At 37.6% G+C, this 16,759-nt stretch overlaps 2 protein-coding genes across 6 annotated transcripts in view; one reads left to right on the top strand and one right to left on the bottom strand.

The window, feature by feature from the left end:
- stag3 (STAG3 cohesin complex component) overlaps positions 1 to 5,004 on the bottom strand; it is a 19,161-nt gene extending 14,157 nt beyond the window's left edge. For 2 of the 5 annotated variants that reach the window (XM_007568784.2, XM_007568783.2), the window contains exons 1-7: positions 3,067 to 3,159; positions 2,662 to 2,689; positions 2,412 to 2,508; positions 1,626 to 1,844; positions 1,037 to 1,133; positions 731 to 807; positions 149 to 353 (exon numbers count right to left, since the gene is read on the bottom strand). In XM_007568784.2, the coding sequence (XP_007568846.1) occupies positions 149 to 353; positions 731 to 807; positions 1,037 to 1,133; positions 1,626 to 1,844; positions 2,412 to 2,508; positions 2,662 to 2,684 (718 nt within the window). In that variant the 5' untranslated portion in view covers positions 2,685 to 2,689; positions 3,067 to 3,159. Of the gene's footprint in view, positions 1 to 148; positions 354 to 730; positions 808 to 1,036; positions 1,134 to 1,625; positions 1,845 to 2,411; positions 2,509 to 2,661; positions 2,690 to 2,980; positions 3,160 to 4,916 lie in introns of those variants that run through there. The other 3 variants (XM_007568786.2, XM_007568781.2, XM_007568785.2) reach the window with 3 other exon arrangements.
- Positions 5,005 to 5,256: 252 nt separating this feature from the next.
- Positions 5,257 to 16,759, top strand: part of gpc2 (glypican 2) — a 14,015-nt gene continuing 2,512 nt past the window's right edge. The window contains exons 1-9 of the mRNA XM_007568780.2: positions 5,257 to 5,438; positions 6,957 to 7,115; positions 9,070 to 9,204; positions 10,172 to 10,347; positions 10,454 to 10,534; positions 11,138 to 11,303; positions 13,121 to 13,251; positions 14,316 to 14,456; positions 16,136 to 16,272. Of these exons, the coding sequence (XP_007568842.1) occupies positions 5,282 to 5,438; positions 6,957 to 7,115; positions 9,070 to 9,204; positions 10,172 to 10,347; positions 10,454 to 10,534; positions 11,138 to 11,303; positions 13,121 to 13,251; positions 14,316 to 14,456; positions 16,136 to 16,272 (1,283 nt within the window). The 5' untranslated portion in view covers positions 5,257 to 5,281. The remainder of the gene's footprint in view (positions 5,439 to 6,956; positions 7,116 to 9,069; positions 9,205 to 10,171; positions 10,348 to 10,453; positions 10,535 to 11,137; positions 11,304 to 13,120; positions 13,252 to 14,315; positions 14,457 to 16,135; positions 16,273 to 16,759) is intronic.

Below are 16,759 nucleotides of genomic sequence, written 5' to 3'. Positions count from 1 at the left end.
ATACTTCTAATTACACTTCACTATAATCTGCTACTTTGTTAACATAAAAATGTTTAGTGATATGTAAGGTACTGTATATGGATTCAAAACAGTAAGAATCAGGTGAAGTACCACTTTTTTTTTACCTGTGATGTACTGGTGTGCTTACCTAGTAAGGTACTGGTGTGTCTGAAAGCTCTAACCTGGGAGTCAGACAAACCGGTGAGCAGAGCCAGCAGGGAAGGGAAGAGAAACTCGTCGTAAACTAGACTATTGCGACACGAGTGGACCAGGATCCGAACAAACTCGCACAGACCGGCTTTGAAACGCTTAAACTGAGGACCGGGGGTGATCAGTGGGTAGTTCACAGAATCCTGGCCAAAGACGAGAACAAACCACAAACCAATCAGCTGCAGACAAATGAAACATCTAATATTCTGCAATCTGTTTTGTATATTAATATGGAGCCTGTGGTTTATTCTGCTAATGACAAAAACAGTGATGATTAACTAATTAATGAGTTCATTTATCAACATTAGATTGTAATTAGCTTTTTCCAAACACGCTGCGTGCCATCTTTTGGATCAAAATCTCATGGGACAGAGAGATGACTAGATTTCTGAATCTAATTCCAGCTTCAATTAAACAGAGAAGGTAGAAAAAGATTCACTTGCAAAGATGTATAAACAGATTTGGCTAAACATCAACAGTAAAACTAACACATAAACCGAGCATTTGTTTTCCTTCTTACCTCATTGAACTCCTTTGTTAGTGTGCTGATAATTTCAGCATTTTCCATACTGTCATACATCTCTCTGCTCACCACACCTGAGCAAAAAGGTCTACATTAGAATCTAAAAAAAATCCATAACTACAAGATACATTTCAGAACATTCATTTTCATGTTCTCTTAGCTTAATCTTATCAACGTCACAGAGATCAATACCACAAATGACAACCTGAGCTGCAAATGGAGAAAAAAATCTCTATAACTGTGACCCCCCCACCCCCCAACATAGAAACTAGCATCTCCCTGGCCTCCCATTTAACCTCTGACCTTTGCATCCACAGGACTGAACAATGAAGTTGATGAGCACCAGCAAGCCTTCCTCTCGGCTCTGTTTGTAGCTGCACAACCACTCCTCCACCACCGTCTTTGGATCGACAGGAAGCCGCACACACATCAAATCAGACAGAATTAATTTACAATAACAGCGTAGATTTCAGATTCAGTGTATCATTTTTTTTTTTTTTACTTATCTGTAACTTTATACATATATGTATCAAACTATTTACTTGGGTTCTATGCAGATTTAGTTCCTTTCTTTTTGTTATGTGGATCTAACCTGTTAGTCTTTACCAAGAACAGATAATAACAGAACAATAGTGGGGATGGTCAATGTTGTCAATCATTGACTCTGTGACCCAACGAGATTCTCCCTCCCGCTTTGCTTATCAAAGCCAATTCTTTAAGGTCACATCAGTCAGCCACTGACAGCACATAATCACCTCTCTTTTTGTCAGCTTGTTTCACTTTCCATTACATATGTCTCCTTTAGCACTGCCCTCCCTTCATGTTGAAGTCCGTATCATTACCTTCCCCCCTCCTCAGTGAGCTTTTTGCTTCCTCACAACCTCGCACTCACCACCATGGCACTCTTTCCAGAGCACACAGCATCATAGATATCCTTCGCGCTGATCCCCTGGCTCTCCTCGCTCGTCACACGTCCAGAGGACAGCTTTCTGGATGTCCCTTGGGATGGCGATGGCTGCTGCTGGGAGGGGTCAGGAGGGTCTGGGATGGGGCTGCTACTGGTACTGGATGTCACTCTCAATGCAGCATTACGCCTGGGTCTCTTTGGTGGCTTTACATGAAAGAGAATTATTTATTAATATGTTGTGAACTGGGAGCAACTGTGTCCTATTCTAGGCATCTACAACAGCAAGAGTCCACAATTTTGACCTTTAATAGCTACTGAAAATGATCGCTCCATTGGGTAAATTAATAATAACAAACTCGAAACAAGAAACCTAAACAATTTTCACAATGTGAAAAGTCCTTACTTTTTCTCCATTCTAAATTTTTTATATCTCTTTGTTCTTTTTTTTAGCCAGTTTTTCAATAGAAACCTGACAGGACAAAAGGCAGGCACATTTTCAGGGATTGGAGCTTGAATACAAAACCTGCAGACAACCCAGATTGTAAGAAAATGAAGAGTTTGATGGGCAAATAATGATGGATTAATGGGTGAACAGAAAAAGGAAGTACAAATATGTTTCCATACTCTAATTTTACTTTTCCAGACTTATCCAGACCTGGAAAATAATATTAAATCCCTAATTCACTTTTCCAGACAGGGCAGGAACCATACATACCATTTCCCTGATAAACTTAACGAGGACTTAATTACTACAAAACAAAAAATAGTTACCTGGGGTGCAGGAAGTGACTGTTTACTTCGCTTTCTGGCTTTTGTCTGAGATTCATAGATGCTACCAGATTCTGAGGAAAGATCCAACTCTTCAAGACTAACCAAACAAAAAGACAGAATTAAGACAAATCAACAAAAAATAAAACACAATTAGTAATCCTATTAAGATTACTAATTTGTACGAATTGTACAAAAGCATTTATATTCTAGAAGAATAGAAGATTTGAAGCATAGGTTTGGGTAATTTTACCTTTCTGAGCTTCCAGTTTCCATTTTAGCTGAAAAAGATTATGGATTGAATGGTTAGCGTATTTTTAAATATCATAAAACGGGAAATTGATCGTAGATAATAACAAAATCAGTAAATTTTTCGCGTTAAATGTTAAAAAAAATCATACTGTATAAACTGTCAAGTTAACTCTTTACGACCTCAAACATCCAACAATATATAATATATTTTACAACTAGCCACAGAAAATCCAGCTCAATAGCGGAGCTAATTGCTAACAGAAGTATCGGTAAATGACGCTTTGAAAATGTAAAAATGTATAAGACACAACATTACTAACCACTACGCGGACAGCTACCAAAAACTTATAAGTACACACGACGTAAAAGTGGATAAGTTACAAAAATATATTTAGCTAAGCAATACCTTAATCTTAGATAACTTTTTTCTTCTCGCTATGCTGGCATGAAACTTCGCCGCGAACAGATTCTCGTTGCGGATTGGCCAGCGCTTTCTTATCTTGAGCCTGATTGGTCTGTCTGAAATGTCAGTTATTAGTTACTGGTAGGGTGCAGTAAAAGTCTAGTTTAGTACAGCTTCCCATTACTGTATGTTAAACAAGGAATTTATTGGAAACTCGGATGTATCACGTGTCTTTGCAACTTGGCAGCTTATATCCTTATATTCACCATGGGCTCCATGTTTAATAATTTGGATTGTGATATTCTGTTCAGTTTTTAACACACCAAGGGAGATCTGGTGTTCAGATGCTGTGAATCCTAGATCCTCTAGATCCATTGTTCTGAAGTCATATAAGTGTCAAATAAGGTACGCTGACAAGCAGCTTCCGGTTTCAATTTCAAAATAAATCACCGGCATTTAAATTTAAATGCGTATAAAATTAAACCGAAACCGGTTCTAAATATGGCGTCTATTGTTCATTTCTGCTTGCTACTTGATGTGCAACAATGAATATGTATAGCTACAGAAACAATATGTTGTGTCAAACTGTAGCAGACAGTTGCTTTATTTTAGCTCTGCTCAAATTAAGTGTCTTGCAACATAATATTATGCTTTTAACTTTCTCATTTTGTCAAGGTACAACCAATAACCTTGTGTATGCATTTCACTGGGATTTTATCTTTCTTACCAACATGCACAAAATATGAAAACTGTGGTTTGCATTGTTATTAGCCAACATTACTAAGAAACCCCTGAATGCAATCCATTAAAACCCAAATGCCTGTAGAAGTTATTAAACAAGTACATTGAGTCCATGTTTGTGTACTTTGATCTCAGTATTAATTAATCTATTCTGCACATTAAACAGAGAGGCAGCAGGCCCATGGATACACTGGAGGCGATTTTCCTCAACAAGAATAGGGAAGATGGATGAAGCCAACACGGACCTCTCCTGAAAGAAAACCTAAAACATATTGAAGTCTTCCAGAAGGAAAACAAACCCTAAACATACAACCAGAGCTACAGTGTAATGCTTTAGATCAAATCATAATTGTGTGTTAAGATAATTTTTTGAATGTCCATAGATAAATCAAAGTCTATCATCTTGTCATAGATGATAGTCATAGATGATAGACTTGAAAAGTCTTGTCATAGACTTCACAAGACACATATCTCACATACACTCTCCATCCAATTTGAATCAAAGATTAGGTGTTTAAAGCTGCTAAGTAGCAAAACCAAAAAAACTTGGAGTCTTTGCAGGTTGCTCTACAAAGCCAAAATGATGTTGTACTTTGTATTGTTTTATCTCTTAAAAATGTTTGTGGTTGTGATGTGGAAAAAGACTGCATATTCAATCCAGAGGTGTAAAAGTACTTTTCAGAGTAGTTTTATTACACTATGCATTCTACTTTTGAGTTTTCACATTATAATGCCTGGTTACTCAACCACTTTAAGTAACTTCATTGAATGAAAACCGAAAATATTTTAACAAAAACACAGACCTATTGTGCATGATAATATGAGACATGCACTCAGGGTCTGTTGTGTTATTTTCTATCTCCTGAGCCATGTCGAGGTCAAGAAAATATAACAAACAGTGCATTGTTACTGGAAAGTTTTGACCTGTTCTAGTATGCACCAACTAATGTTTTAAGCTAAAAAAAAAAACACAATTTGGAAAATTGTTTACTTTGTAATTATGTTATTTGTATTATTACCATTATTGATCTGTGTGATTATATTTTAATATATTAAATCACATTAAAAGATTTGGACAATTATTTTGAAGGGAATTCCTTTTCCGGTCTCACCATGGTTAATTCCTGTGGGTTTGACAGCGGTGATGCGTCAAATGATGGTTAAGCAGCGCCAGGAGTTCCTCATTCATTCTCCTCTTGTGTTTACGCGCAGCGGCGGGTATCCCAGGAAAGGAAAAATAAAGGGGGACACCATGGAAACACAAGTGATGTAAAAAAAAAAAAAATTCTTAAAAAAATCCAGACCGGATGTTGATCAGGAGCACCATGCCTGCTTTAAAGGACTAATGATTTTGGATTTTGTCACTATTTTATACTTTTACCTATACATTCATTCTGCGGTCCACTTTGGTCTTATATAAACCCACCAGTCAGTCTACTGGGGTTTGCTTCATTTGATTTCGAGTCCCGCTGTGAGGATGGACACCCGGTTGCTGGTTTGGCTCTGCACCATCGCTGCCCTGTCGGGAACCCGGAGCCCCGCGGCTGCTGCGGGGAGAAGCTGCGCTGACACCCGGCAGGTGTACTCAGAGAAGGGGTACAGCACCAGCACCGCGCCTGTGACTCAGATCTCCGGTAAGACAACAGTCCCACTGCCTGCTTTGCTCAACTTGGGTGCAGCTTTCCCTAGCACGCCTTAGAATGAATAAAGTTGAATTTGTGTTCATGAAAGTCATATATAACATGACTAAGCCTCATAATTACCCAAATAAAGTTAAAATTTGTGTAAAAAACATTTTATATGTTGGCTTTAAACTCAAGAGTTTTTTTTTTTCTTTAAATCATCAGAACGCGAAGAGGAGTTTTCCTCAAGAGACATAAAGCAATTCTGTTTAAAACAAATCACACCCGCCCCTTCCTCCCCTCTGCGCGGTTTAAATAGGATGATTAAGGGGATGAGCAAATTGCCAACACCGGTGCAACAAAGAACCTCGCCCCTAATTAGTCTTTACACTGGCCCACAGTTAAATCCATGCATGCAGGCTACCTATACAGGCTCTGTTCACTGGAGGTAATCAGCAGGAAACGATGCAGATCTGATGTGGATTACAAGCATTTGCATTTGGGAATAATATAAAGTTTTGGCAGAGGGTAATAAGGAAATATGTTTTTAGATTAAAATAAAAAAATTAAAAATAAAAAACAGGGGGAAATGCTTCATTCACTGCTTTTTGAAGGTATAGCCTTATACATGTAAATTACTAGGAAATCCTCCCACACAGACACTGAGGTACTTTTATAATTAATGGTGGGTAAAAGTGTTTTCTTGCAGGGCATTTATTTCATAGCAAATCAACTCGGTGTAAAGCAACCGTAGAATTGATTGATTTTTGTGTGTTGGGCTTTCACTGCCTGAGTCTCTGCTGGCTGTCCCGTGGGCCAGGGGAGCAGATGGCCAGGAGAGAGAGAGAAAGAGAGAGGGTGAGGGATGAAGGGAGGCAGTTTAGAAATGGAAATACGGGGATGAGAATGGACTGATGGTGAGACACGCAGAGAACAAAAGAAACAGAGAGGCACGTCAGGCAGGGAGGATTTGGGATAGACACTTTCCAATGTATTAACAACCAAATATTCATGCCAGGTGTAATTATGCTGCATAAACAAAGATCTGTACCCTTTGAGCGTTGCGTTATCCCCACCTCCTCTTAGCTGTTGTTTGCACATGTTATTACTTAAAGGGAGATGATTGAACCTCAGTTGACAAAGAAAGAAAAATTGAATTTGAATAATTCATACAGATAAATTGCAATTTCCTTCCACAGCATTATCTTTAATTAGATTTCCCTATTAAATAGCCTATCAATGGCAAGTAGAGTCAACCTTTTCCCTAAACAAATTTACTTTTTTCTGACACCAGCAAGGTCATGTGGTTGTAATTACTAATGGAAAGCAGGAACATCTAATTTTATATCTCACTAATCTTTTTTCTTTAAATTAAAAGTAAACAAATAGACTTTTTCCTGACACCAGCAAGGTCACTACATGTAATTAAAGATGGAAAATGTATCATTTTCTGTTTTACTAATATTTTTTCTTTAAGCAAAGGTACACCAGTCCTCAAACCTTGTGCTCCTTCTGATGTTTTTGTTGTAGGTGAGCACCTGCGACTTTGTCCTCAGGATTATACCTGCTGCTCCAGTCAGATGGAGGAGACTCTGTCCCTTCAGAGCGAGAGGGACTTCTTGAAAGCCATCGAAGACAACAGCCAATTCCTCTTGACCACCTTCACACAGAGACACCGCCGATTTGATGGTGAGATTCGAATACAATATAATATCAAGTAATTTGAGGTTCTTCTGTTTTTATAATAGATTAGTAAGTTTAATTGTACCTTTAATGAAGAAAAAAGCCTCTTAAACGCAGGTTCCTGAGGGCATCCCAATTCAATTCATTTCAAAAATGCTTTATTAATCCCAAAGGGAAATTAAATGTTCTTGCAGCTCCTTATCCAAGTTTCTTTAAAGTTGTATTAGAAGCTGGTGGCTGTATGTAGAGAGGATCTCCTGTAGCAGTCTGTATTACAGTGATACTGAAGAATCATCTGACTGAACACACTGTGCTGTTGCATAATAGTCTGATAAAGAGTCTGATTATTTTATAAAAAGTCCTTCTTTATATCAATCGCTAGAGGATCCAGTTTTTTTTTTTTTAATATCATCAATCCTTTTTACTTCACTGGCTTTATATGAGTAAAATACAGTTTACTTTTTTTTAAAGTAAACTTTAAAAAATAAAGTTTACTTTATTTTTTATAAACTATTTTATATAGTTCCTATATGTATATAGGAACTATATTTTTCTTTGAATATATACTCATAATTTCACAACAACACTTAATGTCTACTCTGAAGTGGTCAAATATATTACATTTTATATCACAGGGATTTTATATCCCTGTGAAATGTAATGCCAAAAAGTAAAAAAAATTTATTTATTTACATTTAAACTATTTACCATTATACTACCTATCATATGCATTTTTAAAATTTTTGAACAAGTAGAAAACTTAGAAAAACATAGTTTTTATTTGTCTAGAAAACATTATCATGAAAATAAAAAACCCCCACTATACCGTCTAGTTTGATGTAGTCTAATGTGTTGCTCTATAAAAAAATCTATCACTAAGTATATAACATTTTAAATACCTTAGGATGTTTGTAGTAAGACTAATTATTTGTACACCTTTAAGTATGTTTAAATGTTTAAAGGTTTTTAAGTATGCTTAAGGTCTTAAATTTTACAACTATTAAGTAACATATTTTCCGTAACACATTGGCAGCAGCACATTATCAAAAATCTAAATTACGTTGAAAGATTTTAGAGCTGCACCAGTCAGGTCTGGTCAAAGATCGCCGTGAGACGATTTTCCTGCGATCAGTGATCGTCAAATAATTTCCTAAAATTTTGGATTTCTTTACAACTAGAAAACCCTGTTAGAATTTATTTTCTTCTTCTGCTTGCATTTAAAACTATCTGGAATTCAATATGAAGTTAAGCAATAAACAAATCCCAGTTTAGTTGCTGTTTTTTTTTTTTTTTTTTTTTAAATAGACCTAGCAGAATTCATCCAAACTAAACAGAACCGGTTTGGATCAGACCCTTTCTTACTGCTAATGAAAATTCTTTCTTCCACCTCCACTGCAGATTTCCTGTTGTAAACTTAAGCTATTTTAAATGAACCACAATGACTTCACGATGACGTGCTATCTAGCTAGTCTTAGTCAGAGTACTCCTAACCACAGCCTGTAAACTGACCTTCATGAATAAAATTAGTTAATTGCCCCCTTTATGCATCTGGAAACGATTTCAATGAGTTTCTGGTCTGAAGACAATTTAGCCTGCATTGTGGTGAATTGTGCAGCAGGTTTCTGTTTCAGCCTGCTCACCAGCTGAATTTACACTTCTCCTCCTACCTGCCATGGACTGTTATCACCTTTTTTTTTAAACCCTCATACTTTTATATAATGTCTGAGTCATATAAAGATGCTTAAGGAGTGGGAGACTGGATATGAGTCTTAAAGGCAGATTTTTAATAGAGTACGCGCTGTTATTTACTGCAGTTCAGGATCTGATGTCCCTGTAAGCTGATAATCTTGTGACATGGAGGGGAGGTGATGGACCACCTACACAGAAATACAACTATAATGTATTAAAATAAAAGGTGCATGAGGTTTTCATCATAGTTAATCTTTCTATGTCTGTGCAGAGTTCTTCAGGGAGCTTATAGACCTTTCCGAGAAGTCTATGAACCAGATGTTTACCAAGACCTACGGCCGCCTCTTCACTCAGAACACACATGTCTTCCAGGAGCTGTTCGTGGAGCTTCGGAGATATTATTCCGGTTGGTTTATTCCCTCCTCTATCCACCTGACCCCAGTCTCATATATATTCAGAAGTAATAAAAAAATAAAAATAGCAGCAGAGAGATGTTAATGTTAGCTATAGGCTTACTAAAGATAGTAAGAGGCAATCTGCCGAGCATCTGAAATAATTCATTGTTGAACTGCTGTTTTATTAAATCCTCAGTCTCTGTAGGCAGCAGTAAAGAACCAGATTTGTCTTTTTTTGAAGAGTGCTGGCATGCTGAGTGGAATTTAGAGGAAAAGAAAGGGAGGAAAATTGGATTCCCACAGATGCCAGACTGTTTCTAATTCTGTGCCGTATCGCTCTGTTTTGGCACGACAGACGTTTGCTGGCAAGTCCGTCTGCAGGCTGTCCCTTGCTTAGTCAACCTGTCTTTGTCTGCCAAGTAGCATGTTTGGCTAATTTGAGGCCGTATCCCCGACTGCAGATTGTGCAATCGCAGACTCATTCTGTGCGGAGACCGATAAGTTTCACAGGCAGACAGCATGTGATGCCATATTACAGTCTAGCATTATGGCAGCAAATATTTATGATGTTTTAGCATTTATTTATCATATGTTGAGCTCTGTTTAAATTATGGTTGATTTCCTTTTGGATCACCACGAGAGCAACAATGTGTTCCAGTCTTTTGAACTCCCGGAGAACTAATTCAGCTCTAAATTAGTTTGTTATTTCAGTTTCAAGTTGCTGACAGTGGATTAATGTGCCTCCCCGACCAAATTAGTCTCAGGTGATATTCCTTATTCTCAATGTTGTGTTATGTGTAGCCCAGCAAAGAGGTACGTGGATAACTTCAAATGTCTGATGACCTTTAGTACACAGACTTAAGATGTTAAATGCAAAAGAAGGAATTAAAAAACATTCGTGAAAATGTTCTCTATAGGTGACCTTTTCGTCTGGTGATGTATTTTCCCCCAATTTTCCTTTACCCTTTTTGTCCTCAGGGGGCAGTGTGAGTTTGACAGAGGTCTTCTCAGACTTCTGGTCCGGACTTGTAGAGCGAGTCTTCTCATTGGTCAACCCCCAATATCAGTTCAGTGATGACTACCTGGAGTGTGTCAGCAAACACACTGAGCAGCTACAGCCGTTTGGAGATGTTCCTCGCAAACTTCGAGTGCAGGTGTGTGTGTGTGTGTATGAAGTACTGGTAGCCCCCTAAAAGTTAGAAACATGTCTTAAGAAAATAAAAGTTGGGTTCTGATTACAATATTTGGTTTGGTTTTCAGGTGTCCAGAGCTTTCATAGCTGCTAGAGCTCTATCCCAGGGCCTGGCTTTTGGTCGGGATATGGTAAATACGGCCAAAAAGGTGAGTGATAGTCCCAGATTAGTTTTCTCTTCCTTCGGCAAGTATAGTGGCACTATGTAATAAAGACACGTAATCTTAATCTGACCATCAAGCAAAAAATGGACTTCATTTCTAATAATAGCCACTTTCTGAAATAGCTTCTTTAAATGCTGTTTAAACTAAAAAGGCCTATTCTCTCAAGAACATTTAAACTAGTAATTTTTGCTTAATTTAAATCATAAGAGCACATGTCAATATTTCAACAAGTGAAACATTAAAAGGAGTTGTGGTTATATGATCATTAAACACGTAGTAAAATGCACAGTCTTAAATGTGTTTTAAAAAACACATTATAGTTCTTCTTTTACACCCATAATGATCGAGGCACATATTTGTTGGTAATTTATACTTTATAGCATAAGTAAAATGAAACATTAATAATACTGAACAATAAATGAAACCAACTTGTATAACTAATTGCTGAATGACGGAAGACTGACTTTTATTAATTGTTTTAATTGTAAAAGGCAGGTTTTTCATCCCTTTGGTGATGCAAACCTGCCTTGTTCTCAGCTTGCTCTGTTGACACGGTGTGTTTGTGTTGTTTTTTTGTCTGTTTTCCAGTTGACAGCAGATTCAGAGTGTGTGCGTGGCCTTATGCGCCAGTGGTACTGCCCCCTGTGTCGAGGCTTGCCCTTTCTCCGACCCTGCCACTCGCTGTGCCTTAACGTGATGAAGGGATGCTTAGCCAATCAGGCAGAGCTGGACACAGAGTGGAACAATTTCATAGGTGAATCTGGGGATAAAAAAAACAATCCACACAACATGATGTCCTGGTATTTTTCCAATACAAATATATATAAAAAAGAGACATATTTGTGAAAAGGTTTCAGGGATCCAATGTCATTTTACATTTTGCAGATTTTAACCATAAACTTACGTCATTGCATTTCATTTTCTATTTCTTTTTAGTATAATATCTTTTTACAAAATAGTCATAACAATGCTAAAAGATCACTTATTTTAGATGCACATTATTTTCTGGACACTTCATCAAGCCCTATTTTTATAATGTTGTAGTTCTGAGCTCCATTTGGACCAGGTGACTCCAATGGAAAACTGTACCACTATTTAAAGAGCAAAGCCCTTCATCAATATTCAGCTTGGTAGAGTGGACAGATCTGTGGAAAGTTCTAGTGGCTCCAACCCTTGATTTCTTTCATTTCCAAATAAGATAGACCAAAGTGCTCTTTGGGATGTTCAGTGCTGACAAATTATCCTTCCCCAGATTTCAGCCTTCACACTATCCAGTCTTGGAGGTCTATAGACAGTTCCTTTGGTTCCATTTGGTTCCATTTGGTTTCTGTTCTGATTTGCATGGTCAGCTGTAAGGCCATGGGCTAGTTTGCTTTAGCCATGTTCAGTAAACTAAGCTGACAAGAGGAGGACTCAAATCCAGTTGATGTTTTAGTGTCTCAGAGGTGATAAGTGGAGATCAGATACACCTTTGTGTATCATCATAAAGGGTAAATCATGTATCTGATTTATTTTGAACATAAACTTACAGAAGTTTCTGAAAACATACATCCATGTTGTGATTATACACTTTTCTGTATTGATCTGAAAAAAGAGAACTATACTTAAATATCTCAATTTAAATAAAAGCTTTAGTAAAGGGGTGAAATTACAAACACCCCAGATTGACTGTATAGCAGCATATTAGTTAAGCTGTAGTTTAGAGAGTTTTTTTTTTCTTAAAGCTAGAACATATTTAATTGTACTTTTTTTTTTTTTTTTACTATTAGTGTCCTTTTTAGATTGAAAGCTGATTAAAGGCAGTAGCTCTCGTTTTTCTATTTTTTGATCTTCAATATTTGGTATATTGGTGCTGCCATAATGTTTTTATTCCATGAATTCATGTCATTAAGCAAGCCGTGCTCTGCTGAACTGTTTGGTTTGCTGATGTCTGACCTCAGCTACATTTTAGTTTCTAGGTGAGGGAGATTATGGATTTCAGCTAAATCACTCACAACTTAACGTCCTTACAATAGAAAATGTCAGCAGCCAAATTACTTTCGGCAGCTTTTCGATTCATTAACATAATTATACTGGACAGACCAAAAACTAGAGGTCTTTTATTGCTCCTTTGTCATTCATTTCTTTTCAATTTCTTTTCTCCCTAATAAGTTCCTCCATTAATCATTCATGCCTCTCTGGTCTGTCACAACTGATCTGTCCTGTTGCATTTTCCTTTCCCTTTCATCAAACCCATACATTAGCTTTCATCCTTTATTCTTATTAAAAACCACTCACACTCATTTTAGGTATTCTAAATCACCGCTCACAATCACCAACCTTGTATTTTATATTCTCCTCTTTGTATTATTACAGTTTAATAAAAAGTCTCTAAAAGATTTGTAAAGTGAACCTTTTGGCCAGTAAAATGTAACTTTTAGTTTCCATCCAGGCACAGCAAGCCTTTGTCTTAACATTTATTTGCTCTTACAATATGAGTTACAGAAAACCTATTTTTAGCGTGCGTTAACATATTCTGAACACTTTGCTGTTGTGTTGTGTTTTCTTCGTCCCTCTCGCTCTTTCTGCCAGATGCTCTCTATGTGGTATCTGAGAAGCTGGAGGGGCCGTTTAACTTTGAGCTTGCAGCCGACTCCATTTCTGTAAAAGTGTCTGAGGCCATTATGCACATGCAGGAGAACAGTGTGAGCATCTCCAGAAAGGTAAGAAGGAGATATCTCAACAGACAATTACATATAAAGATTAGTTAAAACAGAACTGAAGTCATTTATGGGAAGGGTCCTGGGCCTTCTTAGCAAGAGTGGCCCTCCTTTGTTTTCCATAAAAAACGAAGCTTGTATCTGAAATGACATCAATATGACAAACTGAATTGCAAAGTTAGATTTAGTGATAAAACTTTAAGGGAACTATCCATTTTTTTTTCTGCTTCAGGGTACACTGTATGTTTTATTCGAAAAACCTTAAGAAGTTCCAACAGGGCTCAGTGCGCCCAGCAGAGATACTGTGACCCCTTTGATTCCTAATAAACTTGGGTGTAGTGATTCCTGCTTTCCGTGAATTCGTACATGGAGCTCTTGCACAACAAACAAAACATGTGCACATTTTCAGAGTCCATAAACATAATTATCCGGTGTTCTCAGTATTCCAGGTTCAGCTTTAATCTTGTTTAATTGTCTAATCTTCCAAATGGATGTCGGGAAAAAGGGATTTAGAAGCAGAAAATGAGAGCCTCATTTTTTATTTTCATTCCAGACAGCAACCATCTTTTGTGAAATCTTAAGATTTTCTTCTTTAATTTATAATTTATATCTCTGACAATTTGGTGGCATTTAAATATGTTTCAGTACTCTCTGTTTTGTTTATGTGTTTTTGTTTTGATTCTCAGATAAGACTGCAAAGCTTCACTGCTCTCTTTCACTTTTGGGTTTCACCAGGCTTAAAATTGAGCATTTTGGTTTCTCATATTTGCTGTATGTGGGTGTAGTTGAAGGATCAATGTTGCCTCTTGATGAAATTGATGCTTTAGAAATCAGTTTTTGGATGCGAGAGCCCACACAGTTTTTCCTCTTAAGATTTTCAAACATTAAGTTGCTTCTGTTTGGAAGTTGAAGAATTTTGTGTTAAAGGCTTGGGGCCGACTTTTGCAATGATGTAGGAAGCTGCATAGTAACTGCATGAATGCAGAAATGTTATATGTCCTTGTAGCAGTAGGAAATCTGAAAATTATCGTTGCACATACATGTGTCGGATAAATCTTTCCTTGTAGGTGTTTCAAGGTTGTGGGAATCCATCTCCAGCAAGGAACAAACGTTCTCCCAGCGAGTCAGGAGGGAACAGGAAGCCCTTTCGCACCTACACCCCCGAGGAGAAACCCACCACAGCTGCAGGCACCAACCTGGACCGGCTGGTGAGTGGAAAAAATGACAGCAGAGACTAATTGTAGCTTTAATCCTGCTGTTGGCAGCTGAGAATCCTTTGGACATTTCATTATTAGAAACTTTAAGGCAATATACTAGACTTGGCACTCTAACTAATATGCTAAAATCTGTATTGTAATATTTAGTTACACTACTCTTTTTTTAAATTAAAATGGAGCCTTCAGTTTGTACACCTGGAACAGTTTTTATATTTTGCCACATTCAAACCACAGATATCAATATATTTTATTGGCTATTGATATAGACCAACACCAAGTAACACATGAGTGTGAGCTAGAAGAAAAAACGTGGTTTCCGATTATTTTGTGCATACAAACTAAACATTCTGGTGTCCATATTTTTTTCCAGTTCAGTCATCTGCCTTCAGAAGTCATCTACTTAGTAATGAGAGTCCACCTGTTTGTAATTTAATTCATCTCAGTATAAATCCAGCTGCTCTTTGAACACCTCAGAGGTTTGTTAGAGAACATTAGCACCAACAGCACCACGAAGACGAAAGAATGCAACAGGCAGGTCGTGTTAAGTTATGAATCCCTTTCAATGTCTCATCAAGCGCCGTCCAATCCGTCATAGAAAAACATAAACTGTAGGGCAAAACTTTATACCTACCAAAACAGTACAAAATAGTCAGGCCAGATAAGGAGAGCATTAATCAGGAAAGCAGCCAAGAGGTCCAGGGTAACTGAGTAGCTCCGAAAAAAAAAAAAATCACAGCTCAGGTGTGAAATCTGTCAACAGCACATTCTTAGTCATGCACTACACAAATCTGGACTTTATGAAATAGTTGCAAGTAGAAAGTCATTGATGAAAGAGTGCACTATCAAGTCCTATTTTTAGATTTTGGACAAACTCAGTAGATGTTGAAGGAAGGTGCTGGTCAGATGACACTAAAAGTTGGGTGTACATGCAGAACACTACGGGTGGTATGTAGGACTTCACATAATCCTGGACAAAACATTTCCTAAAACATGGTATTGGGAGCGTCATGCAGGAATATGGAAGTTGAATTGATGGGAAGATGGAAGACCAGCTATCAAAGTACAAATGTAAGATTAAGACCATGTATCCTTGTGTTTTGACTTCATAACTATGCACAATTTTGTGTTGGTTCATCTTGTAAAATCTCCCCCAAAAATACATTAATGTTAGCAGTTGTAAAGTCAGATATTCAAGTGAATTAACACTTGTGTGAGGTAAAGGTAAAGGCAATTTTATTTATATAGCACATTTTTAGCAACAAGGCAATATAAAGTCCAAGGTACTGCATATTAGGTCATTTAGTAAAACTATGTACGCTGTACATGCTTTATCTGTAAACATATTAAATCAAAAATGCTTCCAGATAAATTCAATAAATCAAAAAGAGGGCAAACAAAGTCAAACAAAGGTTGACGTTTTGAAAACATATTGGTCTTTCAAGACAGAAGGGCTCACTGAGACCTACAAGATAAGGATGAGCATTGGTGTGTTAGTGTATTAATTATATGTCCAACAAAGGAAGTGTGGTGTAATCAGTAAACAGTGTCATGTCTGCTTTTCACATTGCCCACCATCAGGACCTTACATGGTCCTTTCAGCCAGCCGAACAAAGACGGAAACTTCAAAACGAAGTCTGAATCATTCCCGGCTTCCTTCCACCTCCACACAGGTTACTGAGCTGAAGGAGCGACTGAGGCCCATGCGAAGCTTCTGGGTGTCCCTCCCACACACCATCTGCAACGATGAGAGGATGGCTGCCGACGTCACTAATGAGGACCGCTGCTGGAACGGGCAGACCCGGGGGAGGTGAGCCAGATCAGAGGAAAGTGACTGGAGGTGATGAATGTGGGGAAGGTAGGAGAGGCTTTCAGGAATAGACAGAGGAGGAGAGAGTGAGGGAATGTATTTTATTTAGCCTCCACCAGTCACCCACATGCTCCCTGCAGGAAGCTTGGTTTTATGCTCACAGATCCAGCCAAGGTAGCAGGTTTGACATTGTTAGACACGGTATGACACGAGTCCATTTGGATTGGTGAGAGGAGGAGAATAAAGTCTCCTAATACTGCTGCATTAAGCAACAGTGAGACTATAAATACTCTAAAATTAGACACGCTAATCAGAACTGGAATAGCAGCCAGATTTACTGCCATCAAGTTTCATTTTTTGCTAAAGCTGGCTATAATATTTAAAGATTTAATTAACTTTGTTTTTATTATTTCTTCAATTTTTGCTTGATTGAGCTGTATGTTTTCCATCACACAACAAATGCTTACATCTGATTAAAATAAAAACA

This window comes from Poecilia formosa, unplaced genomic scaffold, assembly GCF_000485575.1.
Source record: "Poecilia formosa unplaced genomic scaffold, Poecilia_formosa-5.1.2 Scaffold231, whole genome shotgun sequence".
Classification (NCBI taxonomy): domain Eukaryota; kingdom Metazoa; phylum Chordata; class Actinopteri; order Cyprinodontiformes; family Poeciliidae; genus Poecilia; species Poecilia formosa.
Note: the sequence above shows the minus strand (reverse complement) of the source record. Positions and strands in the feature narration are given on the sequence as shown.